Source organism: Pelodiscus sinensis, chromosome 6 (genome assembly GCF_049634645.1).
Source record: "Pelodiscus sinensis isolate JC-2024 chromosome 6, ASM4963464v1, whole genome shotgun sequence".
Lineage (NCBI taxonomy): Eukaryota > Metazoa > Chordata > Testudines > Trionychidae > Pelodiscus > Pelodiscus sinensis.
Window position 1 is genome coordinate 28,703,054 of NC_134716.1, and position 26,930 is coordinate 28,729,983.

At 42.6% G+C, this 26,930-nt stretch overlaps 1 protein-coding gene across 3 annotated transcripts in view; it reads right to left on the bottom strand.

Annotated features, from left to right (window-relative positions):
- The window catches only part of LOC102456103 (programmed cell death 1 ligand 1), a 31,953-nt gene extending 5,672 nt beyond the window's left edge, over positions 1-26,281 (bottom strand). The window contains exons 1-7 of one of the 3 annotated variants that reach the window (XR_003087842.2): positions 26,111-26,281; positions 10,608-10,676; positions 9,735-10,088; positions 5,945-6,238; positions 4,186-4,286; positions 2,079-2,135; positions 1,062-1,127 (exon numbers count right to left, since the gene is read on the bottom strand). Coding sequence is in view for 2 of the 3 variants with exons in the window: in XM_006115142.4 (XP_006115204.1) it covers positions 1,062-1,127; positions 2,079-2,135; positions 4,176-4,286; positions 5,945-6,238; positions 9,735-10,088; positions 10,608-10,662 (937 nt within the window). In the remaining variant the exon portion in view is untranslated. Of the gene's footprint in view, positions 1-1,061; positions 1,128-2,078; positions 2,136-4,175; positions 4,287-5,944; positions 6,239-9,734; positions 10,089-10,607; positions 10,677-26,110 lie in introns of all 3 variants that reach the window. The other 2 variants (XM_006115142.4, XM_075931626.1) reach the window with 2 other exon arrangements.
- Between the last annotated feature and the right edge of the window lie 649 nt (positions 26,282-26,930).

The following is a 26,930-nucleotide window of genomic DNA, read 5'->3' on the forward strand; positions in this document are numbered from 1 at the left end:
CACAGCCCCAGTGCCAACAGTGGCGGTTGAGAGCCCTGAGCCCTTTAGAATCTCCCAGCCCCAGGAAAGCTGCCCCCTTCCACTCTCTCCAATCCCTGTCAGCGGCTGAGGCTCAGAGGAAGCTCCAAGTGCTAACAGAGAAGAGGGAACTAACCTTTTACTAGCTGCTACCCAATTCTATCTTAGATGGTTGTGCTGCCACATTCCCAAGGACAGAGTCATGTGACAAATACATTAAAGTGTAGTCCATGGGCTTTACTGAGTAGTTTAATATTTATTCCGTGCTCCAACATCCTAGCAAGGGTGACAGTTTCTCCTGACTGAATGTCAACCAGCAATAGAAGAATTGTAAAGGAGTCTGATTCTGAAGTTACTGGTTCTTCCCTACTTGGAAGTTCCTTTTTTGGAGATCAGCCACAGAGACCTTGAAAGATTCCCTGGAGTGCGAAGATTTAAAACAAAAAACAAAAAATGTATCCAGCAGGTTGGAGAAAGGAAAATGGGAGGCCCCATATCAGTCAGCCAATAATTGGGAAGGATCCCTAAAATCACTAGGAGGTAGCCTGGGAAGTGCTCAGAACTCGCATTTAAATTTTTAAACTTGTCTATAGGCCAGTTTTTAGTCTGTCAGGGTACATCTATGCAGCAGTGTTATTTTGGAATAACCGACAACATTCCAAAATAACACAGTGCGCGTCTACACTATAAGCCTTTATTCTGAAATAACGTCAATATTCTTACTCCGACCCATGTTAACCATCATTTTATGAGGCGTAAGGGAAGTCGAAGGAAGAGTGTTCTTCCTTCGACTTCCTGCTGTGTAGACAGCGCCAAAAGCTGAATTAAGCTATTTCGACTTAAGCTATGCAATTGACGTAGTTGCATTGTTTAATTTGACTTTAGCCCTGCTGTATAGATGTACCCTTTAGTTTCCTAGGAACAGCTACTGTTAAGCTCCAACTCTCACTGGGCTATGCCCCCTTCCTGGACCTGAAAGCTGGCAGATGAGTTGTGCTGTGTGAAGTTTGTTACTGTTTTTCCATTTTTTCAGCTGTACTTACATTTTAGTTTTCCATCCTCAAGAGAAAGCTCCCTGATATCGACCTCTTCCTCAACTGTCAATAATTCTTTTAAAAAAATTAAAATAAAATAAAAGATCAACACACACACATACCTGAGAACAGTTTTTTCCTCATGTATCGTCATAATCATAAGCTATTAAAGAATTCTGGCCATGGCATTCCAGGTAATCTGAGGGCCTAGCTGAACTTCAAGCTTACAGAAAATATTAATGCATAAAACAGTTTGTCTTAGAGAACTAAAACTAAAAATTGTTTTTCTATCTAAAACATTATTCTTCTGAAGTAGCCTCTGGAAGAGGCAGGAAATTGGGCCTTTTTAAGGAATCTTAAATTGGACAATCAAAAAGTGACCCATTCAAAATAACTGGTCACTTTTTAAAATCTTGAGCTTTGTGTTTGCTGACATTTTTAGCCATAACTCTAATTTCTCTTTGGTAGGACTGTTTGGGCATGTCTACGCTGTACCATAATCTGAAATAAGATATGCAATTTGAGCTATGCAAATTGCGTATCTTATTTCAATACTATATTGAAAAACCTTATTTTGTCATTTGGTGCTGTCTACACAGAGACAAATTTCAAAATAAAGCACTATTCTGAAATGTCCCTTACTTCTCACAGAATTAGGTATACAGGGACATCGGAATAGTGAGTCCGAAATAACGGGCTTGCTGTGAAGATGCAGGATAACTATTTCAGGATACTCCAGTATCCCGAAATTATGTTGCACCCTTTGTGTTGTGATATGTGATATTGTTCCAGTCTGGTATTTTACTTAATTCATAACACAGAATATGTGTTTTTATTATTTCAGAAAAATAAAAGACACCAAATTAACTCTTTAATTATTACTGCCTAGTTATCAGACAACTTAAAAGAACAATGCAAAATGGAATGGAATACAATTGTGCTTAGGTCTGCCCTTATTAAATAGTGAGCACTCATTTAAGCCAGTTTCACTTACAGCACACCCAGTCAAATGTATGCAATACTTACTTGTCACTGTCACTGCTACATTATTTGTACATGTCTCATTGCCATGATCTTTTCCAACTGTAACAGAAAAAGGAAATATATGAAGGAAAATGCTCATTTTAGATTTAGTGTCACTACAAAACTCCTCAAATATTTATCTGACTTATTTGCTGTTGTATATTTTTATCTCAAAAGACTACAAATTAAGTATAGTATCTACTGTCATTGTTCTGATGCAAACTCAGGAAAAAACTTTCCTGACCCAGATGACCTGTTGTTAGCTAGGGTCCTTTGTTGGGTTTGCTAGCGACCAACATCACTACCGATTATCACAATTATCGCGATTGTTTAATTGCTGTATTGTTTTATCCTTGTCTGGATCAACTTCACGGTACCGTGAGACATCAGTGTCCCATATAAATTACTGCTTTTAATAAATACTAAAACACTGCATCTTGAATGGTCCCTTTGATATAGGTCTTAACTTAGACTAAACAGTCTATTCCAACTTGTATGTAGCTGCAATACTCTAAGCACATTTCCCAGACCTGGAGAAGATCTCTGTGTATGTTTGAAAGCTTGTCTCTCTCAACAACAGAAGCTAATCCACACCTAGATCACCATCTTATCTCTCTGCTGTTAGTAAAAGCATTTAGGGCTTCAACAAGGAATTTGCACAGCTAAAATATTACTCTTGTAACAAAGGAAATGCACGACCTTAATATCACAGTCGCAGGAGGTGAACTTCTAAGACACCAAGGATTCCCCTAATCCCCTACTCCACTTTCACAGTGTACTCTAGTTCCCACCACACTCTTACAGCGAAGGTACTGGCAGTGATTGAACAGGGCTAGCTGCAGTGCCCCCTGGAGCCTGCTAACACAACAACTGACATCACTTGTAGGGCTGTTATAGAAGATTGTAAAACCACTTATACAGGGCCTGAGACAGACACCTCCATAGCACCATGTTATGTGGGGTGGGGGAAGTTTGTGTGAGGAGACGGACTGAGTCTCACAGCAATGTTATGCTATCATTAACCTGATGGACTAGGAATATGCAATCCCGATGGAGACTTTATCATAAACTTTGATGATGGAAGACCTGTTCACTGTGATTTCTAGCCAGAAACTAAAGTATTGTTATTTCCAGTGCTGGGGTGGTAATGGGGGAATGTTTTACATAGCCTGAAATAGTAAAACAGCTCATAACCTTAATATCTCCACTGAACAGCATTATGGAAAAAGATACCACACAGATTTGTATTATTTCTAGTTGAAAGATTGGTGTGGCTCTGTCAGCATAAGAGGTATGTGTCATCCCTGAGCCTCGCAGTACTTTTCAGGTAATCCCTCTGCAACCCAGTCTGAAACTGAAGCTGCCAGTTTTTTTATGTCACTCAAATTAACTGACAGAACAAAACCCAAATAAAAATAAAATAAATTAAAAAAATAAAATGGAACAAATTGGTGATAAACCACTATAAGGGGTGGGGAGTACTTGTTGCGTTATATCTTCCAGATATAAATCTTAAAAAATCTTGCAGATACCTGTTCATGGTCATTTTTACTACATTTTAGCCATGATAAAAATATAACTAGAATTCTCTTATGTATATCTCTCATAAAGTGATTGAGTCAAAGTTCAGACAGATAGTTTTGTTAGAAGCTATAACAAAAAAGACAAATATCATGCCATCCTAATGACATGTAGGTTCCATATCATGAGAGAAACCAAGGAACTGGAAGCAGCTTTAGGAACTCCAGTAAGGTAGAAAATGCTTTCACTTCCAAATGGGGAAAGCACCATAATGCTCTGCAGCAGTCATAATGCTCTGCAGCATCACCTCCAGACTGATCAATAGAGATGCATTAGCACCTGTCTCTAGGCATATAACCACACAATTCATTGTATCAGGGAGATGATAAATACTACCGTAATGGTTAATACATGGTGAGGGCAGATTAAGAAAAAACAAAGGAAGCATTGTGAGTTTAAAAAAGCAAGAGAATCATGAATGTCAGGGGCAAGAAATTTAAACAGATCATCACCATCTGATTCCAATCCTACTAGTATCCACAGACAAAACAAAAGAAAATATAGTAAAAAAATGTATACCCTTTTTTACCCAGAGCATAAATAGAAGCAATGATCCAAAGACAGCAAATACAGCCACAGTTGTTCCAATATAGCGTCTACTATTAATCCTTTGACTAGCCACTGTATAACCTAGAGAGAGAGGATTAAAAGAAAATTATTAGGGAAGGAATCAAGTTACAGTAATCATTTAAATTATTGGGGCAGTTTAAACTTTATTATATCTTAGAAATTTCAACACAATTTTTTTAAAGTGTCTTTTGCCCCCTCTTGATTATCAATGAGTTCATGGAACTAGACAAAATGGATACATTTCACAAAAAATTGTCACCATTTAAAATACATAATATATAGATTTTATTTATATCAGATTATTTCAAAACCCAATACTATGTGACTATTGTTAATATTGAATTACAATATTTTTAAAGCTAAAAATTAGTTTGAGATGTTCAAGCAACTGTGACTGCCACAAAGATATGCCCATGGCTCGTGACTATGTTCCCAAGGGAACTGCAGAACCTTCCTGTTCATGCCGCATTTATACACTCTGCACATTATGCCTTGGTTCTAGGCATTTAGGAATGATATTCAAGCGGCCTGCTTTTTGCTTTCTCTTTCTGCTGTTACGTGTACATTAGGACAGATTATGCACCAATATAGAGGTGTCATACATTTTAATCTGAGTTCAGGAACACACCCTGATGCTGCACTTCAAACTATGTGAGATAAGTTAATAAAGAGAAACCCTTTTAAACAAGGTAGATGACAATTTAATAAGTGTATTTGCTTCAGGAGTAAGTAGTATCGAAAGAGATGCACTGGATAACGCACCCGGGTCTGTGACAAGGTGGTGGGGTCAGGGATCATTTGATCACCAGTGAACAGAGTAAACTCCGGTTCAGCTTTTCCCTCTTCTTCCGTAGATGTTCAAGGAAATGGCTACCACAATAGTTGCTCAGGGGAAAAACTAGTCAAAGCAGAGTTCCACACCCAGGTTTACAGGGTGGGACTGTATCTCATCTGGGGAATTTTCTGTTTAAATCATTTCACTCCCTTGTTAAATAGCATCACCCATTGAGACTTCCCTTACTATAACATTTTTTTTCCTCTGATGATTTATTCCAACAGTTTCCAGGGCCCTCATCTCAACTTCGGGATTTATACAACCTCTTCCTCTGACTCTGTTCTATATGCAGATTTTGATTCCGGTACTAATTTATGTAAATTTAATGTAGGAACAAGGAATTGATTACTATGATCTCCTAATTGTATATTCTGGGTAATATGTTTATAATTAAGTTAGAGAAGAGGGTTTCATTTCTCAGCTCCAACTAGACTGGGACATTTTCTACCCGCAAGTTCATATACAACTTTCACATAACTGTTAAGGCTGTGGAACTCCCCACCTTGAATCACCACCCACCCACTCCATGTATAATGGAAATAATATCAACTCTTAGTATTTTCAGTGTTCAAAATGCATTGCAATCATTATCTTTACGCCTGCACAACTCCTGCAAGATATTATCAGCATGTTGAAATTGAGGTAGAGGAGTTCTGTGACTTGCCCAATGCCACATAGGAAGTTAGTGTAAGAGCTTGGATTAATGCCCTACCATACACCCCTGCACACAAGAGTTTCCAGTTATTAGACCTAAAATACCAGACATCAGACTACACCCGTTGTTACAAAATATTTCTTCACCCTGTCCCAAATAGAAAATGCAGGTTGTGGTTGATCCAACCTAGACAAACTTAGTTAATATACTTAACTTGAGAAACATTACCTGGTATGATTAAAATAGCGGATGTATTTTCTTTAAGTTCCTTGTTCCAAAATATACAGTGAAAAGTCTCATTAATACTTGTGTTGGTTTTAAGTGTGCTGGTCACGCTGTACAGTTGGTCAGTTCCTGTTTCATAAATTGTGTTTGCTTTGTCACTTAAGTCTTGATGTTCCCCATTCTTCCAAATAACCTCTGCCTTAGGATAACCTTTAGATTGGCACGTTAACTCCCATTTGTTGTGTCCTGCAGTCGTCTGGGCAGTCACAGTTCTTTTGGTTATGTTTCTATAAGGAGCTAAACACAAGCAACAATGACACAAAATTATTAGAGCATTGGTGCTGACAGAACACTGTGTGTTATTTCAGGAGGGCACATTCTCTTCTGGCCAAAATTCTGCACGTCAACTTGTCTTGAGAAAGTAATATTTTTCGATGATCAAGTTAAACATCATTATTGTTTGCTTCATGGTTATGGTAAAAGTGGAAAGGTAGGTTTTGTACCCAGATTGATCTACAGTAAACTTCCGATAATCCGGCACCTTTGGGACCCAGGGGATGCCGGATTATCAGATATGCCGGACTATCAGAAGGGGGGCTATGAGGGGTCTAGGATGGGGGGGGGGATGCCACCCCAGACTCCTCATAGCCCCCCTTTCTGATAGTCCGGCTCTGCCACAGGCGTCCCTGATTCATCCGCTGCTGAAACTGACCAGCAGCGGCTGAATCTGAGACGCCTGGGGCAGAGCAGCTGGAGTGCTGCCGGGTTGGTCCGGTAGCGCCGACCCTTGGCGCTGCGAGACCAACTGGCAGCCCCCCAGCTGCTCTTGGGGACGTCTGGGGCAGAGCAGCTGGGGTGCTGCCAGGTTGTTCCCACAGCACCGAGGTGCGGCGCTACTGGACCAACCCAGCAGCACCCCAGCAGCACCCCAGGCATCCCCAAGTCAGCCGCTGCTGAAACTGACCAGCGGCTGACTCCCGGAAGCCCGGGGCAGAGCAGCTCTGCCCCGGGCTTCCTGGAGTCAGCCGCTGGTCAGTTTCAACAGCGGCTGAATCTGGACGCCTGGGACAGAACAGCTGGGGCGCTGCCGGGTTGGTCCAGTAGCACCGCACCTCGGCGCTGCGGGGACCAACCTGGCAGCACCCCAGCTGCTCTACCCCAGGTGTCCCCAAGTCAGCTGCTGCTGAAACTGATCAGCAGTTGATTCCAGGAAGCCCAGGGCAGAGCAGCGGCTGAATCGGGGACACCTGGGGTGCTACCCGGTTGGTCCTGCAGCCCCGAGGGGCAGCGCTAGGGGACCTACCCGGCAGCACCCCAGCTGCTCTGCCTCCGGCTTCCCGGATTCAGCCGCTGGTCAGTTTTAGCAGCTGCTGAAAAGGGAAAGCTGGGGGCAGAGCAGCTCCAATGGTCCGGCTGCCCGGAGCACTTCCGGGTTCCTGATGGTGCCGGACCGTCAGATGCCGGACCATCGGAGTTTTACTGTATTTTCACTACAGTTTTGCAACTTTTGTAAAAGATTGTATCAACCTTTCCACTCAGTGCTTTCTTCAGCTAGCCTCCCCAACATTCTTCATTTCTTTCAGTGTCATGTGTGGTACAGGTTCAACATCTCTAGTCCAGCACTCTGGCTACATCTGGACTGCACTGTTAAATCAGAAAAAGATACGCAATTTGCAATATGCAAATTGTGTACTTTTTTCTATTTACTTTTGAAAGAGGCTCTTTCCAAATTTGGCACATCTATATAGTGCCAAATTTCAGAAAAAAAGTGCTCTTTCGAGCCATCCCTTATTCCTCATAGAATGAGGTTTACAGGGATGGCGAAATAGCATGTCTGTTTTTAAAAAAAAAAAAAAAAAAAAAAAAGCATTCATTGGATGCAGCGTTGCTTTTCTGGAATACTTCTCATATTCCAAAAAAGCAATGCAGTCTAGACGTAGCCTCTCTGGTCCAGCAACATCTGTAGTCCGGCATGATTTTAGTTAACCAGATGTCCACTTATCATGGGTGTAGCCAAGTTTCCCACAGTCCCATAAAATTTGTTTACAGACACCAGTCCTGGCTTTCCAAGTTCTGTACAGATGTTTAGCTCTAATTTACACATAAATGTCTTCTCAGAGACCAGTAAGAAGTGGAAGTGTTGGTAGACCAAAAAGTTCTGCTAGACAATATTGACTGCCCGTGGTTTGGCAAATTCTCAGGTTCAGCATCGGTCAGGTCCTGAGTGTACCAGACTATAGAAGTAAAAAGTAAAAAGGCAGAGTCATGGCTTCACCAGAACTAGGCGTGGGGTTAAGCTGCTGTGTAAGTTCCTCAGAAGAGTCACCGGAAGTCACTGGATGCTAAACCCAAGTGAACAATAGGAATCCTACAGATTCTCTGTCATACATGCACCAGAACCCACAATTTATCCCATATCTCCTATCAGCTTTTGAGGGAATTACTTGCCTAAAAATCTGTGCATGAAAGTGATATCCACCTAGCCTACATGTTTTCTACTCTGTCTTTGCGAGAGATTTCAGTGTCGTTCCTGGCCAGAGGATGGGAATCCATTCAGTTAATTTGTCTTTCCTCTTCCCTACCTTTGTAGGATTATTCCTCTTCTCTAGGGCTGTGTCTAGACAGCAGGGTTTTTTCGAAAAAAGTAGCCTTTTTTTGAAAAAACTTCACATGCGTCTAGACTACAGCCGCGTTCTTTCAAAATTAAATCGAAAGAACGCAGCTTTTCTTTCGACGGTGGTACTCCTCATTTCATGAGGAATAACGCCTTTTTTGAAAGTCCTCTTTTGAAAAAATGCGTTCTTGAATGCAAACAAGGCTTTTTTGAAAGAGAGCATCCAGACTGCCTGGGTGCTCTCTTTCAAAAAAGCGGCTTGCTTTTTTGAAAGTACTGCTTGCAGTCTAGACGCTCTTTTTCAAAAGAGGCTTGCAGTCTAGACGTAGCCTAGGAGGCAAATCTATGGGGGAGAAAGGGCCATAAAGAGAGGGTACCATCATCCTCTGTGAAACCAAGAGCTAGGAGATGCTCAAGGATGCCTGAGCACTTTTGCATAAGAAGTGCTCTGCCTCATCTCTAACTCCCTCATTCACCTCCAAATCTAAGCAAGAGGAAAAAAGAGGGCAATATTTGCTCTCTCAAATTGAGTGGAAAATGCTGTAATGCAGAGGCTTGAGCTAGATCTTACACGCATTGTGAAAGACTGAATAAGGGTATGTCTACACTGCCACCCTAGTTTGAACTAGGATGGTTAATGTAGTCATATGAACTTGCATATGAAGCCCGGGATTTGAATTTCCCGGGCTTCATTTGCATGTTGCCGGGCGCCGCCATTTTTAAATGTCCTCTAGTGCGGACTCCGTGCCCACGGCTACACGCGGCACGAACTAGATAGTAGGAATAAGGGATCTCCCAGAAAAAGGCTTATTTTCCGGAGAATCGCGTCTACACTGGCGCTTTTCTCCGGCAAAAACCCCAAGCAGGAAAAAAGCGGCAGCCATGTAAATGCAAATGCCGCAGGGGATATTTAAATATCCCCCGCGGATTTGCAATTCCGAAGTGTCTCATTAGCATCCCTTTTCCGGAAAGGGATGTCAATGTAGACACAGCCTTTATGTGTTAGTCTCTAAGGTGCCACAGCCTGCTCTCTGTTTTTACATTGTGAATTCTAGTTACAAACTAAGCCAAATGTCAGCCTCTGACATCACTGCCAACTCAGTGAAGTGAGTGAGGGGAGACTTGTAACAGGCTCATGCAGTAATAAACCAATTTCCACTATCTGGAAAAAATGCTTACCTTTTACTTGCAAAGTGATCGTCTTGTAATCAGCTCCCTCATAGCCAATGAGACAGCGGTAAGTTCCTGCATCTGTAAGTTTTATATTGGTGACCTGAAGCACTGACTGTCCCAATTCCAGTTTATCTTTCAACAATTTTACTCTTCCTCTGAAGTTGCTGTGCTGGGTTTGAAAGTTTTCCTTTCCTTTGTGAAGTTTGTAAACCTCTTTTGTATGTTCCTCTTTTTTCACCCAAATGATGCTTAAATCTTGAAGCTTCAATTGACCATTCACTCGAAACCTGCATTCCATCGTCACGTTGCTCCCATATTCTACAGTGTACAGTGGCTGTGGAACTTCAACTGTGAATAAAGCTGGGAAACAGAATTCAGAATAAAACTTATTTTCCAAATAGGAACATGATTTTCAAAGTTATATTTTACCAACCAAGTACATACATTTGTGTGTGCCTAACGTATGAACATAAACATCCATGGTGTCTGTGTGCAAGCTAGGCATTGATTCATGCATATAACCAATTAAATGCCTAAGTGATTGCTCTTTATGTATAGTTACTAGATAAAGTGCCAGCAGATGACACTGAAGAATATATGGCCTAATTCTTGGATTTTGTGCACCAATAAAACCTGTGCACTGCAATGTCTTCCTTTGTGCATGTCTTTACATCAGCTCTTAACACACTCGTTCCCATGCTGTTTTGTGGATACATGGAAACATTTACCCCACCAGCTACATCACTGCAGCTCTTTTCAAGCACACATCTTTGGGTTAACATTTAACTGATAAAGAACAATGTTTTTTAACTATAAGTTATAGTTGCCATGCCTTTACACTGAAAAAAAAAACCCTAAGAAAATATTTCAGCTTCTTACCATTTAGGAAATGCCAATGGGACATGACTATACACAAAAGCAATGCACTTTCCATCTTGCAGAAAGACCCTAAAATGATACAATATCGGATTATGAAGTGTTTTCTAAATACTAACATTACACTGTATTTCAGTCAGGCATAATGTAGTAACTGGACATAGGCACTGAGTTCTACTATAAACAGAGACATGCTGAATTACCAAAAGATACATTAGAAGTCTAGTGTTGACTATGGAGGAAATTGCAAATATTCTGGTAGATCAGATAATGAAATCCTCGTTCAGCTCCAGCATATAGCGGTCAACTTCTAGTCAGCAGATTTAAAACCAAATAAAGGGAAAATCCCACATTTTCATAATCTGTAATGTAACCATTTATATCACAAAGTAAATGTTCATACACAGACAATAAAGTAGATTATAGCAGGAAACTCTCGCTGTACTAGCCAATAAGGAAGTTATCTTGAAACATTGTTCCTCTACACCTAAAAGAGGAGGGAAAACTTCTCTGTCTATGGATTAGAAGAAAGGGAACAGAGGGCTCTCCTTTCCATTATTTTAATTTAGCATGAAATATATAAACTGTCAGTAGAGCTATTTGAACAATACAAAAACTGAGTGTGAAGGTTTGTATTCTGAATGCTTGTTAGGTTTGGCCATGTTTGTACCAGTTTAATTTTGTATGTCACATACTTTCACAAATACAGGTTTCAGTTTACATATTTAGAAAACAAGAATATACATATTAACCTGGGAATAAGATTATTCCCCTACCTTAAAAGTTTCAATCACTGGTCAGGAAGTACAAACAATACTGACGCACCAGGAATTGCCCCATGAAGGAAGAAGATGACACTATTTAAAAATTCACAATTCTCTAATCTATCTGAAGTGTCCCCTTGAAGCAGACCATTCTACACCAAATCCCCATTGAACACTTTCAATTCCTCCAGCTTTCCTCAAAACTACACCCACCTGCAAACTTGACATGGGGAAGAGAAACCAATTATAGTATTGTGGGACCAAACACAGAAATATGAAAGCCTTTCAAATAATCCATAGCCTGAAAAACTTTTGAGTAAGATCTTTGGTGGACAATCCATGAACAGGAAAAAAAAAAGAGGATTAAGTTTAATTCGATAGCATCTTCCCCACAAATACTGTGACCAATATCAGTTCTCAAGATTATAAGATTTAGGGTACGTCTACACTACATGCCTCTGTCGGAAGAGGCATGTAGATTTGTTTATTCAGCAAAGGTAAATGAAGCCGCGATTTAAATGATCGCGGCTTCATTTACATTTACATGGCTGCCGCGCTGAGCCGACAAACAGCTGATCGGCTGTTTGTCGGCTCGCCGCTAGTCTGGACGTTCCCCCTGTCGACATCAAAGCCCTTTGTCGGCAGCCCCGGTAAACCTCATTCCACGAGGAATAACGGGGCTGCCGACAAAGGGCTTTGATGTCGACGGGGGAACGTCCAGACTAGCGGCGAGCTGACAAACAGCCGATCAGCTGTTTGTCGGCTCAGCGCGGCAGCAATGTAAATGTAAATGAAACCGCGATCATTTAAATCGCGGCTTCATTTACCTTTGCCTACAACCCTAATCTACATGCCTCTGCCGACAGAGGCATGTAGTGTAGATACAGCCTTAGAGTGAGTCAATGTGATGTCTCTATTGATTTTCTTAATTGTTAACACTACCCATTTACATACACAAGAAAAGCTCTTAAATAAACCAATATACAACAGTGATTTCTTACAGGTAATTAGCATGTGAGGCATATCTAAGGCACATCACTTAAGTCATATAACATATTCTGATATGAAAATTAAAATTCACTTCTGCTGTATGAAGCCTAAAGTGCATGCTGAGGGGTTTGGTGAGCAAAAAATCCATCCCTTAGACCCTGGCTGAAGCATATACTAATTTATGTCCATGTATAAAGGCTATTGGCTCTGCATTTCAGCTTTAGACTGAATTCTCAGTTTCTCCCTTGTTCCACTTTGTCTTGTCCCCGCAAGCAAGCTCAAGCAAGGTTGGCATTAAAGAACTCTTTGACAGAGTGCATGGGGTGCACCTTGTTTGGTTTCCCTTCTGATGAAAATTTCCCCCTCCTGCTTCTTCAAAATGGGAAGTAAGTGGTGTTAATCTGGCTTCAAATCTTTAAATTTCATGAATATATATTGTGCACAAGGATCTTTGCTTGAAGACTAAGATGCAAAAAGTTGCTGGGAAAGAATTATTTCATGCTGATGACACTGCTCTTGTCTCTCATAGTGAAGTTCATTCACAAAAGCTCATGAATCACCTCCAAGATGCAAATAACTTTTTCACTGACTATTAGTGTGAAAAGATGATAGTCATGGGACAAGGCACAGAATGCCAGCCTTCCATCAGTGATACCAACCTCCAAACAGTGGCCTCATTTTGGGTATGTCTACACTACAGCGTTAATTCGAACTAACTTAGTTCGAATTAGTTAATTCGAACTAAGCTAATTCGAACTAACGCATCTAGAACTAAAAACTAGTTCGAATTAGCGTTTTGCTAATTCGAACTAGCGCGTCCACATTAAGTGGACCCTGAAGCGGGGTTAAAGATGGCTGGAAGCAGTGCCGGCAGGGCATCAGAGGAGGACTTAGAGCGTGGAGATGCTGTCTCAGGCTCGCCGAGGGCTGTGCTTAAAGGGTCCCGACTCCCACCCCAGACAGACAGTTCTCAGGGGTGCCCCGCTTGCAAAGCAGTCCTGGCTTGGAGTGCCCTGAGTGCCCACACTGGGCACATCACAGCACTCGGCCATCAGCCCGGCTGCACTTGCCGCAGGCTGCCATCTGGGGAGAGGGGGCAATTGGGGGGCTGCAGGAGAGCTTCCACCCCCAGAAGCCCACAGAGCCAGCCCAGTCCTCCCCATCGGGGGCTCGTGCCCCATTCCTCCCTCACCTCCTTCCACTTACCCTTCCCTAGCCCCTCTTCTTGATGTACAAAATAAAGATAACGTGTCTTCCAAAATGGAATCTGTCTTTATTGAACAAAGCTGGGGGAGACTGGGAAAAGGAGGTGGGAGAGGGGAAGAGAGAGACTGGGAGAGGGGAGGGCAACTAAAATGATGAGGGGTTGGGAACAGGTCCCATATGAAGAGAGGCTAAAGAGACTGGGACTTTTCAGCTTAGAAAAGAGGAGACGGAGGGGGGACAGGATAGAGGTCTCTAAAAGCAGGAGTTGGGTGGAGACGGTGCATACAGAAAAGTTCTTAATTAGTTCCCATAATAGAAGGACTAGAGGACACCAAAGGAAAGGAATGGGTAACAGGCTTCAAACTAGTAACAGAAAGTTGTTTTTCACAAAGCAAAGAGTCAACCTGTGGAACTCCTTGCTGCAGGAGGCTGTGAAGGCTAGAACTGGAACAGAGTTTAAAGGGAAGTGAGATCAAGTCATGGAGGTTGGGTCCATGGAGTGCTATTAGCCAGCGGGTAGGAGTGGTGTCCCTGCCCAAGGTTTGTGGAAGCTGGAGAGGGATGGCACAAGACAAATGGCTTGGTCACTGTCTTCGTTCCATCTCCTCCAGGGTCCCTAGGGTTGGCCGCTGTCAGCAGACAGGCTACTGGGCTAGATGGACCTTTGGTCTGACCCAGGACGGCCATTGTAAGCTCAGGGTTCAGGGTCGGGGGTCTCAGTGGACCCCCTTGATTCTCTTGCACACCTGCTCCTGGGTGGCCAGGCTGGCAGCTATCCTGCCCAAGCCGGCCACTTTCCTGTGCCTAGTGCGGAGATTGTGGACGAGGTCCACGATGTCCGCACTAGCCCAGGCAGGTGCCCGCCTCTTGCAGTCCAGGGCAAGCTCCCGGGAGCCGCCAGCCTGGTCCCAGGAAGAGGGGGAGGGCTGGGGGGCATCGGGTGGGTGGCTCGATCCGTGACAGGTGCAGGGTCTGCTGGCGGGGTGGTGGCAGGCTTGCACCTGGCACTGGCACCGTAGCCAGCCCGTGCCCCTTTAAGGGGTCCGGGGCCGGGAGGGGGGCAGTAGAGTTTCCCTGATGTTGGCCAGAGTGGCCACCAGGGAAACCTGGGGAGGGCTAGCCTCCCACTAGTTCGAATTAAGGGGCTACACACCCCTTAATTCGAACTAGCTAGTTCGAACTAGGCTTAATCCTCGTGGAATGAGGATTACCTAGTTCGAACTAAGCGCTCCATTAGTTCGAATTAAATTCGAACTAACGGAGCGCTAGTGTAGTGCCTATGAAAGTTAGTTCGAACTAAGTTTGTAGTGTAGACATACCCTTTGTTACCTGGGAGCTACTATTAACAAGAATTTGTCATTGGATGAGGAGTTGGACATATATATTGGGAAGATAGCCATCAACTTTGGTTGCCTCACCAAGATGGAAAACTTCCTAAGACATCTTATATGATGAGTTAAAGCATGAACAAAGACAGAGAGGATACCCAAAACTTAGGTTTCAAGATGGCTGCAAGAGAGATCTAAAATGTTTGCAATTGAGCCACAGACTTGGGAAGCCCATGCGAAAGATTTGTACAAGTTTGTGATCCAGTCTGGAGACAGGCATCATGGAACATGATAAACAGCAACTCTTTACAAACAAAACAAAAAACAGAGAAAAACGAGCGACTAGCCATGGACAACAGGAAAACCCTTTTCATTGCACTCAAATAAATAAAATCTGTTTGTCCAGAATTGGCTTGGTTATCAAAAAAACTGCAACACCCAACTGCTACCTCACATCCACAAGAGCCGAAGGTCTGTAAAGACGAATATTATGCACCAGGGTAAAGTCTGCTAGCTAACCTTGACACAGAGAGAACATACTTAAATAATGCCTCTTTGCAATACGACCTGCAAATAACTTTCTGGGCAGAGGAAAAGGGTTCATAGGTTGGCCTGTAAAGAGGAGCTGCGGTTTGCTCCTGGATGGAATAATCAGGGGCAGATGACCGTTTTGCGGGGCCTCGGGCAGCATAATTCCACATGGCCCCCCCTTTGCCACGGCGCATGCGCAGTGGCGCCACGGCGCATGCACGGGGCTTTCTGAAGCACGGGGCCAGGGGCGGCTGCCCCGTTCGCCCTGCCCTATATCCACCCCTGGGAATAATCATAGAGGCTATGTCTACACTACGAATTTTTGCGGCAGAAAATATGCTAATAAGGGACTCATTAGCATAAGTCATGACCTCATTTGCATATTTTCTGCCAATCCTTTTTTGCGCTGGGGGTTGTTGCGCAAAAACAAGCAGTGTGGACATTTCCTTTTTGTGCAAAAACCCCTTTTTGCGTAAGATCAAAGAGGGTTTTTTGTGCAAAAAGGAAAGGTCCACACTGCTTGTTTTTGCGCAAAAACCCCTAGCGCAAAAATGGATTGGCAGAAAATATTCAAATGAGATCACGACTTATGCTAATGAGTTTCTCGTTAGCATATTTTCTGCTGCAAAAACTTAGTGTAGACATAGCCATAGAGAACAAGAGACAAAAGTAAGGCAGTAATGTATTTGAGAGAACTGGCTACCCACTGTGTTGAAGGAAGGAATTGACTCTAGGGACCGAGAACTGCAGCCTGAACAGAAGGAAGGTGCAGTGGAAATTCTCTATGATGGGAAAAATCAAACTACAAACTGTTTATCTGCTCAGCAGGTAGGAAGAGTGGGGGAGATTTCTCTGGAGTATGGAAAAGCCAGAGATCTCTTGAATCTTGTGAGGTTTTTTTTCTCACTCTGTTGAAGTTTACAAACTCTTCAGAAGGCAGGTCAGTGACTGAGACTTTCCAGGTCTCCCAAAGGGAAAGGGGAAGGGTCAGGAGCAACTTAGAAAGGAGTTTTGTTCCTTCTGCAGCTGAGTTCAGTCTTTGCTCAAAGGGACATTTGATTTTTTTTCTCTTTGTTTCTACTGTTATTCAATTAGAAATCTCTCCTGAATGCTGCTTGGTGGTTTATTTTCCTTTTGGCTTCTGCTGGGTCCACTCAGTCCTCTTCTTGCACATTTATGGAAACAGATCCTGAAGCCCACCTCTTACATCACAAATTCAAGCAGGAATTGCAACTGTGTAAAAGAGGGAACCTTTGTAAAACTGTGAAAAAAAAATCTACCAGCTCAAAATCTGCTGCCCTGTGGCTCCCCTAACCCCCACTATAACTAAAAATGTAAGTTACTTTCCTCCCCCCTCAGACCAAAAATTACTCACTCCTGGATGGACTGATTTTTTTACAAGTCTTATGTGGGAGAGTAAATTACAAAAAAATATACTACTAATGTTAACTGCATACGCTAGCTTCATTTCAAAAGGGATACATTTCTAAGTACATATTTGAATCATGAAGAATACCCCAGGGCCAAATCCTACAGTCCTATCAGCAGGCTAAATTCCCATCAGTCAGTTTTGTATGAGTATGAAGGACCAGAGGATTTTTTCGTATATATTTTTAGATCCCAAATTTCACACCCACATAAATTGCTATAAAAATTACCAATGCTTTTATTAAACTGCCCTTAGGTTTTGCATAAGAAATTACCTTCCTAATTATATACTATAAGAATTTACCATTTACTTAACAGTTGTATTTCAATAATTTACCATTTACTCAGCTGTTGCATTCTAGTTGTATTTCTATATACAGCTGATAATTAAGCAAGCATATCTGCCATTGCGCTGGGATCTTAATACATGTCTGAGCATGGACTGTGTTGAGAAGACAAACTTCTGTCTCTCACACTTGTTGGCTGGATTCAGAGCCCAAGCCAGGAAAGTGTTATGGGTCTGGAGAGTCAAGTGTCTGACCTACTTCCCAGGCAGGAAAAGAATTTGAGGAGCCAGTAGGATGCTCTGATTACAAGCAAAAGAGAGTCTGGAATAGAAGTTTAGGGTGCATCTACACTGCACCTATAGGTTGAAATAAGATACAATAATTTGAGTAGCTCAAAATGCGTATCTTATTCCACTCTAATTTTGAAATAGCTTATTTTGAAACTTGGCACTATCCACAAAGTGCCAAATTTCGAAATAAGTGCTATTCTGAAACATCGCTTAACCCTCGTTGAACGAAGTTTACAGGGACGCCGGAATAGCATGCCTGTTACATTGAAATCTATTTTGAAATAACGGGTGCGTTTAAGATGCAGAATAGCTATTTTGTCTAGACATAGCCTTAAGAGTTAAAAATCTCTTTCTGTAGTACGCTTGTACCCTAGAAGGAAAGAACTTAGTTTTGCGACAGGTTGTTCTTGTGATGAGACCAGGGCCAGACAGAGGCATGGGCGAGCCGGGCAGCTGCCCAGGGCACCAACAGATGAGGGGCGCCTGATGGCAGCTGTAAGGGGTGCGTGGCATCCCTTACAGCTGCCATCAGGAGCCACGTGCCCAGCTCCAGCAACGCCGCCACCCCAACCCCACGGTGCCGGCCAGCAGCGCCCTTCCCCCACCCCATGGCTGTGGGGCCCTGCACGGCCCAGCACATGTGCTAGCAGCGCTGGCCGGGCTGGGCAGCGCATGCGCCGTGCACCCCAGGGGCATGCCCTGGGCTGCGCGCCAGCGGCCATGACCAACCCGCGCATGTGCTGAGCGCCTCGGGGGCGGGCCTGTGCACTCTGCGGGGGTGGGCCCATGCCCCATAGATCAGTGTAGTCTAGATGTAGCCTTCCTTGACTTTTCTTACTCCTTGGAAAATGGGGGTTACAAGAGTCAGAGTAAGAAGTCCTCCAGCTTGCCATTATTTCAACATTATGTCCAAATAACTGCTTGTAGTATAGATGTGGACGATGTTATTTCAGAATAACAACTGTTATTCTGAAATAACACTGCTGTGTAGACATACCCTAAGGCTATGTCTACACTATAGCCTCTTGTGCAAAAACATATGCAAATGAGGTGAAGCGTGGAATATCACCGTGCCTCATTTGCATAATTAATTAGGCTCTGTTTTTGCACAAGAGGCTTTTGTGCAAGAGCTGTTCTTCCACATTTTTGTCAGGAAGAACAGCTCTTGTCCAAGAGGGGGTTTTTTGTGCAAAAATGGAGCCTCATTAATTATGCAAATGAAGCACAGCGATATTCCACGCTTCACCTCATTTGCATATTTTCTGCACAAAACAGGGGCAGTATAGACATAGCCCAAGTGTAAATGAGAAAAAACTGGGTCCATTTTCTTAAGGTCAGAGGAACAAAAGGTTCAAACTTCATTATCTTTCTTGTACTGTGGTTCTTTGAATACCACAGCTGGGTAGGGCACAATTAAATATTAAAGGACATAGTATAACTAAGAAGCAACTACATTGGCTACAGTGATTACTCTGGATTTACACCAGTAACAGCATAGCATGACATTTAAAGCACAGTCACTTTAATATGCACCTGTCTGTTATGGTTTTATATAGTTCAGGATATGCGTATGGAAAAAAAATGAGTTCATAAGATGCCACCTTTAAAGGTCACTTAATACTGCATACACTGTGGCAAGTATTTTTTTTTCTTCCGACATTATGACATCCAACCACACTACAAATGTCAAGGAAGAAATACACAGATTTAGGTCAGTATTTAACCTTGTTACTGTAAAGTGTGGGTGAAGCAAAGAAAGTCCTATAGAAATAAGTGAAGAAAAAACAACCATTTGAATGTACACTCAGGTACTGAGTAATCTGAAAGTACCTAGTAGGTGTTTGCAGGGGTGGATTTTTGTGAGTAGCTAGACAGAACTAAGAACTGCTTGCACTCGTTTCTTTTAAGTTTAATGAAGTTTTTAACCTCCAACGTTACATCTACACTGCACGCTTATTTCGAAATAACTCACGTTATTTTGAAATAACAGAATATGCATCTACACAGCAAGCCCATTATTTCAAAATAATTTTGAAATCATTTTGAAATAATATTGAAATAACAGGCTTCTGAGGGTAAGTCTACACAGCAACATTATTTCAAAATAACTAGTGTTATTTTGAAATAATGCCAAAATACTGTCAAGCTGGAGGACTTCTTACTCCAACTCCTGTAACCCTCATTGTATGAGGAGTAAGAAAAGTCAGAGGAAGAATGCTCTATTTCAAAATAAGTGCTGTGTAGATGCTCCCAATTACAAAATAAGCTATTTTGAAATAAGCCACGCAATTGACGGAGCTCAATTTGTGTAGTTTATTTCGAGTTAAGCCCTGCTGATTAGACGCACTCTTACTCTGACTTCTGTAACTCTGATTTCACAAGGAATAAGGGAAGTTGAAGGAAGAGTTTCTTCCTTCAACTTCCTGCTGTGTAGACAGGAAGTCAAGTTAAGGTGCTTAAATTTCAGTTATGCAATTAACATAGCTGAAATTGTATATCTTAACTCGACTTTAGTCCACAGTGTAGATGTTCTCCAAGTTACAAAACACCAGAGTTGTAAATTGACCAGTCAACCACACACCTCATTTGGAATTCAAAATACACAGTCTGCAGCAGCTGAGACAAGAAAAGAAAAAAAGAAAAAGAAAATACAAAAAAGTTAATGCAATACAGAACTATGTTAAAGGTAAACCTCTAAAACTATAAAGGGAAAGATTAAAAAAGATTTACATGGTAAGGAAACTGTTTCTGTGATTTTTTTGTTTAAATTAGGATGGCAAAAAGTAGCATTTTTCTGCTGCGTAGTAAAGTTCCAAAGCAGCATTAAGTCAATGAGTAGTGATAAACTTTTGAAAGAACAATCATAAGATTTTGTTCAGAGTTACAAATAATGACCAATCCCATATTGTTTGTAACTCTGAAGTTCTATTGCAGTCTTCATTTTAAAATATATGTGAATTGTGGAGCTGGAGTTGACGTACCTTGCACCGATTTTCTGGAGCAGTCCCACAGTGATAGATCGATGGGAGAAATGCTCTCGTCAACTTCCCTTACTCCTTGTGTCAGCAAGATGTACTGGCACTGACAGGGCCACCTTCAGCATTTGATTTAGAGAGTCTAGATCCACTAAATCGAACCCCAGAGGACTGATCACCAGAGTGTCAATCCTCAGGCAAGTGAAGATATGGCCTTAGGTAAGAATGTACATCTCCAGTGAGTTCAGTGGGAGTTACATGCACTTAGCAAAGGGGCTCTTAGTGCTCAGAAACTGGAGATGGTTTAGCGAGGTACACAAGATAAGAATTTTACCTAATGTGTTACAAGCAATAAACATTCTTCAGAAAAGCTTCTTTAGGGATGCAATCTTAGCGAGGAGAGAGGTGAATCTTATTAAATGAAAGTGTGAATGAAAAACAAAAAGACAGGGTGTGTAAACATTGATAAAAGTACACACCATGGAAGTACACACTGGGAGTCAACATTCTTTACTAAATATAAAAGTACACACTTACATGTCTCTAGGCATTCTGACAACAATTAAATTCCCATATAACAAAAATTAATATAGCAGCCTGTAAATAAGCAGCCCTTATTCCACTCTGCTCTGTGCCTTCTGACCTCATCTGGAGACATACCAAATAGAAGGCTTATTTTTCAACAGGACTTGCATGGCTACAGAGTGGGCTGTTTCAGATAATGGTCTAAAGAACAAGCATAGATCTTTGGTATGGGTTACCTATAAAAGTGCTGACAGTGGCAGGGGAAAAGGGGGCAATTGCCCTGGGTCCGGTGATTCTAAAGGGCTTGGTGCTCCAGGCTGCTGCAGCTACTTCGGCAACAGCGGCCAGGGCCCCTGGCCTCTAAATTGCTGCCAGAGCACTGCTCAGAGAGCTGCTTTGACAGGGAGGGCATGGTGCAGCACATTCGAGACAGTGCTGAGGGCTGGTTGTCACAGTTCCATTCCTTCTGTCCTACTCCCAGCCCCTTCTAGACACAACCAGATTTGCTCTGATCCCACAGACAGAGACAAAGACAAACAAGACAGGATCTTTACAGAGCATTCCTAAAACTGAAATACCCACCTAGAGAAGTGAAAAAACAGATTGACAGAGCCAAAAAAGTACCCAGATGTGAACTACTTCAAGACAGACCCAAAAGAGAAAATAACAGAATTCCACTTGTCATTACCTAGAGTCCACAACTCAAACCCCACCCAAGGCATTATCTGCAATCTACAAACTATCTTGGAAAATGATCCCTTACTCTCAGAGGCCTTGGGGGAAAGACCTATTCTCGCTTACAGCAACCCCCCAACCTGAAACAAATTCTTTCCAGAAATCATGCTACACAATTACATCAGCCATGGAGCCCAGCCCTGCAATCAGCCATGGTGCCAATTCTGCCCACATATCTATACAAGTGAATTCATTACTGGAGCCAATCACATAAATCACCAAATAAGAGGCTCATTCAACTGCACATCCAATAATTTAATCTGTGCCTTCAAATGCCAGCAATGCCCCATTGCAATATATATTGGACAAACTGGACAGTCCCTACAGGAAAGAATTAATGGACACAAATAAGATATCCATAAAGGGAACACACAAAAACCTGTTGGAGAACACTTTAATCTTCCTGGGCATTCATTAACAGATCTTCAAGTAGTTGTCTTTGTTACAAACCAATTCCACAAGCCAAATACACAGGGAAGGACTGGAACTACAGCTCATTCACAAATTCAATTCTCACACCAATGGATTGAATAAAGATACTGGATGGCTGAGTCATTATCAATCTATCAAACAATGAAGGCAACAATGGTTCTTTGTCTATGTAGAATCTCATGATACCATCAACATATTTTGTCAGTCTTAAAGTGCTACCTGACCATTTGTTGTTTGCAAATTAATGTTTCTTATCTGCCTCTTTTGACTATCCAGCCTTAGATACTTTACACCTAAGTTTGAATAAAGACGCTAATTATCTTACCCATTACAAAGATAGTTTCCCCAATTATCACCTCTAATATCATTAGTCCACAGATATTTACCTCCCCCCCATCTCCCTTCTGTTCTGAAATTTGATTTGTCCTTTTCATATGTGTTCATTTTTTTAAATTGTATCCTTTGGTATATATGGTTGTGACAATTTTCTTCTACTATTTGATCTGAGGAAGTGGGTCTGGCCCACGAAAGCTCATCACCTAATAAACCATCTTGTTAGTCTTTAAAGTGCTACATAGTCCTGTTTTTTGTTTTAGATACTTAGAAACTATTTGTTTTTCCTGTTTCATTCCAGCTTGGCTTTCCCCTTGATATTTTTTACCCACTGCCTCTTCTTGTTCCCCCCCTACCCATTTTTTCCTTCTTCCACCCTCCCCCCCCCCCTTATTTATTTTGGTCCTGAACATCCAACACTCTGGTCAGCTGAAGAAGTGGGCTATGCCCATGAAAGGTCATGATACCATCTACATGTTTTGTTAGTCTTTAAAGTGCTACCAGACTATTTGTTGTTTTTTAAAGTTTATACATACTGAAGCATGTTGATGTGCTGATAAAATAGGTATGAATTTTTAAAATATTGATTCTATTTTTAGAGGTGAGACACAGGCTTGAAGTATAAACTGACATGTCTCACCATGCACCAGGACAGACACTTTTAGAGTATTAAACAAGTGTCTGATAACATGAGGTATGGAGATCTCTGAGCTCCCATTAAAAATAATGTGAACTGAGCACAATGTGAATGAAGTATGTGATACCTCACAGGTCAGGCTGTCAATGAGGAGGCTGTTTTCCTGTTCACATCTACCCTGATGGTTCCTTGCCATTCTCCTTCATCAATGTTCTCTCTCTGACCCTTCCAAACAGTTAGCTGCATTTTTAGCCAATTAACTTCATTCTCAAAGTATTTAATTAGACCTGTGTTAATGATTTAGTTATGGGTTTTTTCAAGATACAGAACACATTCTGTGTAATACTGAATGCCTTTGACTCTTGTGGCTGTCAGAAATTGAAGACACGCAGTACCTGGCAGGATCAGGCCCTAAGACTCCACTGCTAACATGTCTACTTTACTGTCCCAACTTTCAGGGCCAAGTTCCTTTCTGTTGAAACAGTGGGAACCCCCTGTGTAAATCTATTGGCTTCAATAATCCTATCCCAAAAGCTGACAATTGAAAGATCCAGTTCTACATACATTTTGGTCACCTGACTAGTCATACAAGTAGCCCTGGGAAAGTCAATGGGACTTTTATCACAAGCAAGTTCAGCCTCATTAAGTAAGGGTGCAAACAAAGAAGACATGAAGGACTCCAAATTATCTTTTTGTTTTTCAGTTTTTAAAATTCTTACTCTTGACTGCTTTCTTTTAAATACTGCTAGGTTTTATTGCAAGAGCATCACAGTGACTGCGATAGGCAAAAGGCCCTAACCTCACTGCCCACTCCTTTCGTTGCACAGTTGCTCAGGGATGGGAAATAGAGGAGAGAGGGTATTTACGTGCAATGCATAGAACTTAGATAACCATCACTGTCTTACGATTAGCTTCCTTGTTAATGGCTTTCCTTATGTATTGCTTATGTATTTTTTTTCTTGTTATAGACATTATATAGAAAGGAAAATACCTTGTTGATAGGAGTTAAGGCTCTTTACAATGTCAAGTACTTTGTGCTATCATTTATGAACAAAACATTCATCCTAATTAATGGGGTAAATAATTTAAAACTTCACCATCAGCAGGTTACTTTTTTCCTGTATATGACATATTTAAATTAAAAGCATCCTATATTCAAGTTATGTTCAGTAGCAGATTTTCCTGACTCTGATATCTTAGTCCTTTTGTCACATGATATTCCTAAAAAAAATACATGCTTGGAATATATTTAAGAGATTAATTCCCTTGTAGAGTATTGTAAAGTTGTGTTTGGTGTAGGTGAAAAGGGAGGTTGGCAAAAACAAAACAAAAGCATCTGAATACACATGGATGCAGAACTAAAAATGAAATCTTTATCCTTTGTGTTCAAAGTTGTCAGGCTGATAGTTTTAAGAATTAGTTCTGCATTGTTTATTCTGGCAAAGCACTACACAAAAAGGGAATTTTGTGATTATCTGAACACCAGAGTTCATTAGTGATGTGTCAGAGGCTGACCCAAGAAAAATGTTGTAATTTACAACCATGTGACGCCACTACCTTGGATGTAGACATGGATTGGTCATGTGCTTCAGATGGAAACTGATTCCATCATCAGAATAGCAATAAGATGGACACCTGAAGGCAAGTGAAAATTAGGCGGTCTGAAAACAATATGGTGAAGAGTTGTGGAAGTTGAACTGAAAAAGCTGGGGCACAACTGGAGACCACTGAAAGACTTGTCAGAAACAGAGAGAAGCAAAGGAGCTTCCACTCTGCCCTAAATGCCAGAAGAGAAATGGGAACATGATAATAATTGATGATAGTAGCCACTTCCTTATTCATGGAACATTTTGTAAATTGAAAGGACAGTGTGTGGTGTATGGTGGTATTTTGTCCAGATATAAAGCTATAGCTCAGCAAGCAGACTCTACTGGTTACTTTAGTGGACATTAAGTTGTTGGAATGTGTCACGTGGGGTGACCCAAAATATTTTGTCATTTATCCTCCCCCCCATCTCTTATTCAAATTGAGACACAATTTCACAAAGTGGGACTGGGCTAACAACAAATACATATAGTTTTACAATTCAGTCTAGTTGAGTGTAGGGAAATTTCTAAACAGTGCCAACTGGTGTTGAAGAATTTGTTACAAATAAATTAATAGTGAGACTTTCCATAGGGAGCTTGGGTCAAGAGTAACTCCAGCCTTCAGGAACAAAAAACAGGACTATGCAGCACTTTAAAGACTAACAAGATGGTTTATTAGGTGATGAGCTTTCGTGGGCCAGACCCATCTAGTTAGTCTTTAAAGTGCCATATAGTCCTGTTTTTTGTTTCAGCTCCACCAGACTAACACTGCTGCATCTCTTTTACTATTCTACATCCAGCCTTCAGGTATCGCCCTAGTCGGGCAACACCCCCACCACTGTCAAGGACCCAGTAACACGCAGGGGAATGCCTATCGGATCCGCAGCTTCCCTCCTTCCCCGGGGGGAGTGGGAAGGGGAGGGAGGCCAGGGACATGCAGCGGGAGGACGCCAGCACCCTGCACCGCCCGTTCCCGACACTCGGTTGCGCTTTCAGTTTTGTGTACACGCAGCAGTTGGGGATGCTCCTTTCGCAATCCGACCCAAGCCGCTGGAGAGCTCGCCCCCCGAGCTCAGGGCCCTTCCTGCCCCGTGCCCCGGCCCTTTCCCCTGCAGACGGGGCTTCAGGGGCGGAGGCAGGGTCTGCCCCTAACTGGGAAGGGCTTTAAGGTCAGTCGGGGGCTGGGGCGGGTTTCCCTCCAAAAGCGAGCAGGTCGCACCCCTCTGTCCGGGCCACACAGCCCCGTCTGCCCCCCCCCCGTCAGTCCTTTCTCTCCCCTCCACCCCCCCCTCTGTCCTTCCCCCCCCGGCGCCTTCCTGGCCACAGCCGCGGGCGGGCTGGTGAAGCGACAGGCGCCGACCCTCACTGCACCGCGGGCGCAGCCTGTTCTCTTCGCCCCTCTGCGCGCGCTCCCCGCTCCCCTGCCTCCCGAGGGGCCGCGAGGTTCCCCGCTGCCTACCTGGTGACGGCCGGGGCCACGCCGCCACCGGCCCAGCTGGAGCCAGCAGGCGAGGCGGGGGCAGCAGCTCTCAGAACGCGCCTCCCGAGTCAGGCTGGCCAGCCCTGCAGTGAGGAGAGTTGGGGGGCGTCTCTCCTTTTTGCTCGCGCGCCTCCCCCTCACTTCCCTCTGCTGCGTGGTTCGCGCGGGTGGTTCACACGGTTGTGGGGCGTGTGGGGCATGCACCCGGGGCTTGCCTCAGTGACCCTAGCCGGGAAGCAAAACGGAAGGGAATTCCAGCCTGACTCAGTCTTATGACTATGGGTGTCATAATGAGAGTCATTTATCCAGAACAATCCCCGTTTTTTACTGCTTGATAACTCTCTTAGTGAACTCTAGAATCCAGCCCGACCTTTGCAGTCAGCAGAGCTCAGAGAGATGCCTTCATGAACACAAACGACAAAAAGCAGAGGGATACAATAAAAACTAAACAAAATATACAGTAAGGAATCAGATACATAGCATTAAAGGGGAGGGTAAGAGGGGGGGAGTGACAAGGAAGGAGGAAATTGCTTATTGTAAGCATCAATTAAGTGGCTTATCTGAAGTTACTACCAATATCAAAAGGTGGGGAGGCTGTCTTTGTAAGTGTATGGTAATTATTATCTAAATTAAGGCCCATTCACAACATGTCAAATTTTAGCATAAAAAAGAGTTCTGAAGTTTCTCTCTGTAATCTGGTGTTAAAGTCCCTTTGTAGTAAGACACATGGGCTACATCTAGACTGGCATGATTTTCTGCAAATGCTTTTAACGGAAAAGTTTTTCCATTAAAAGCATTT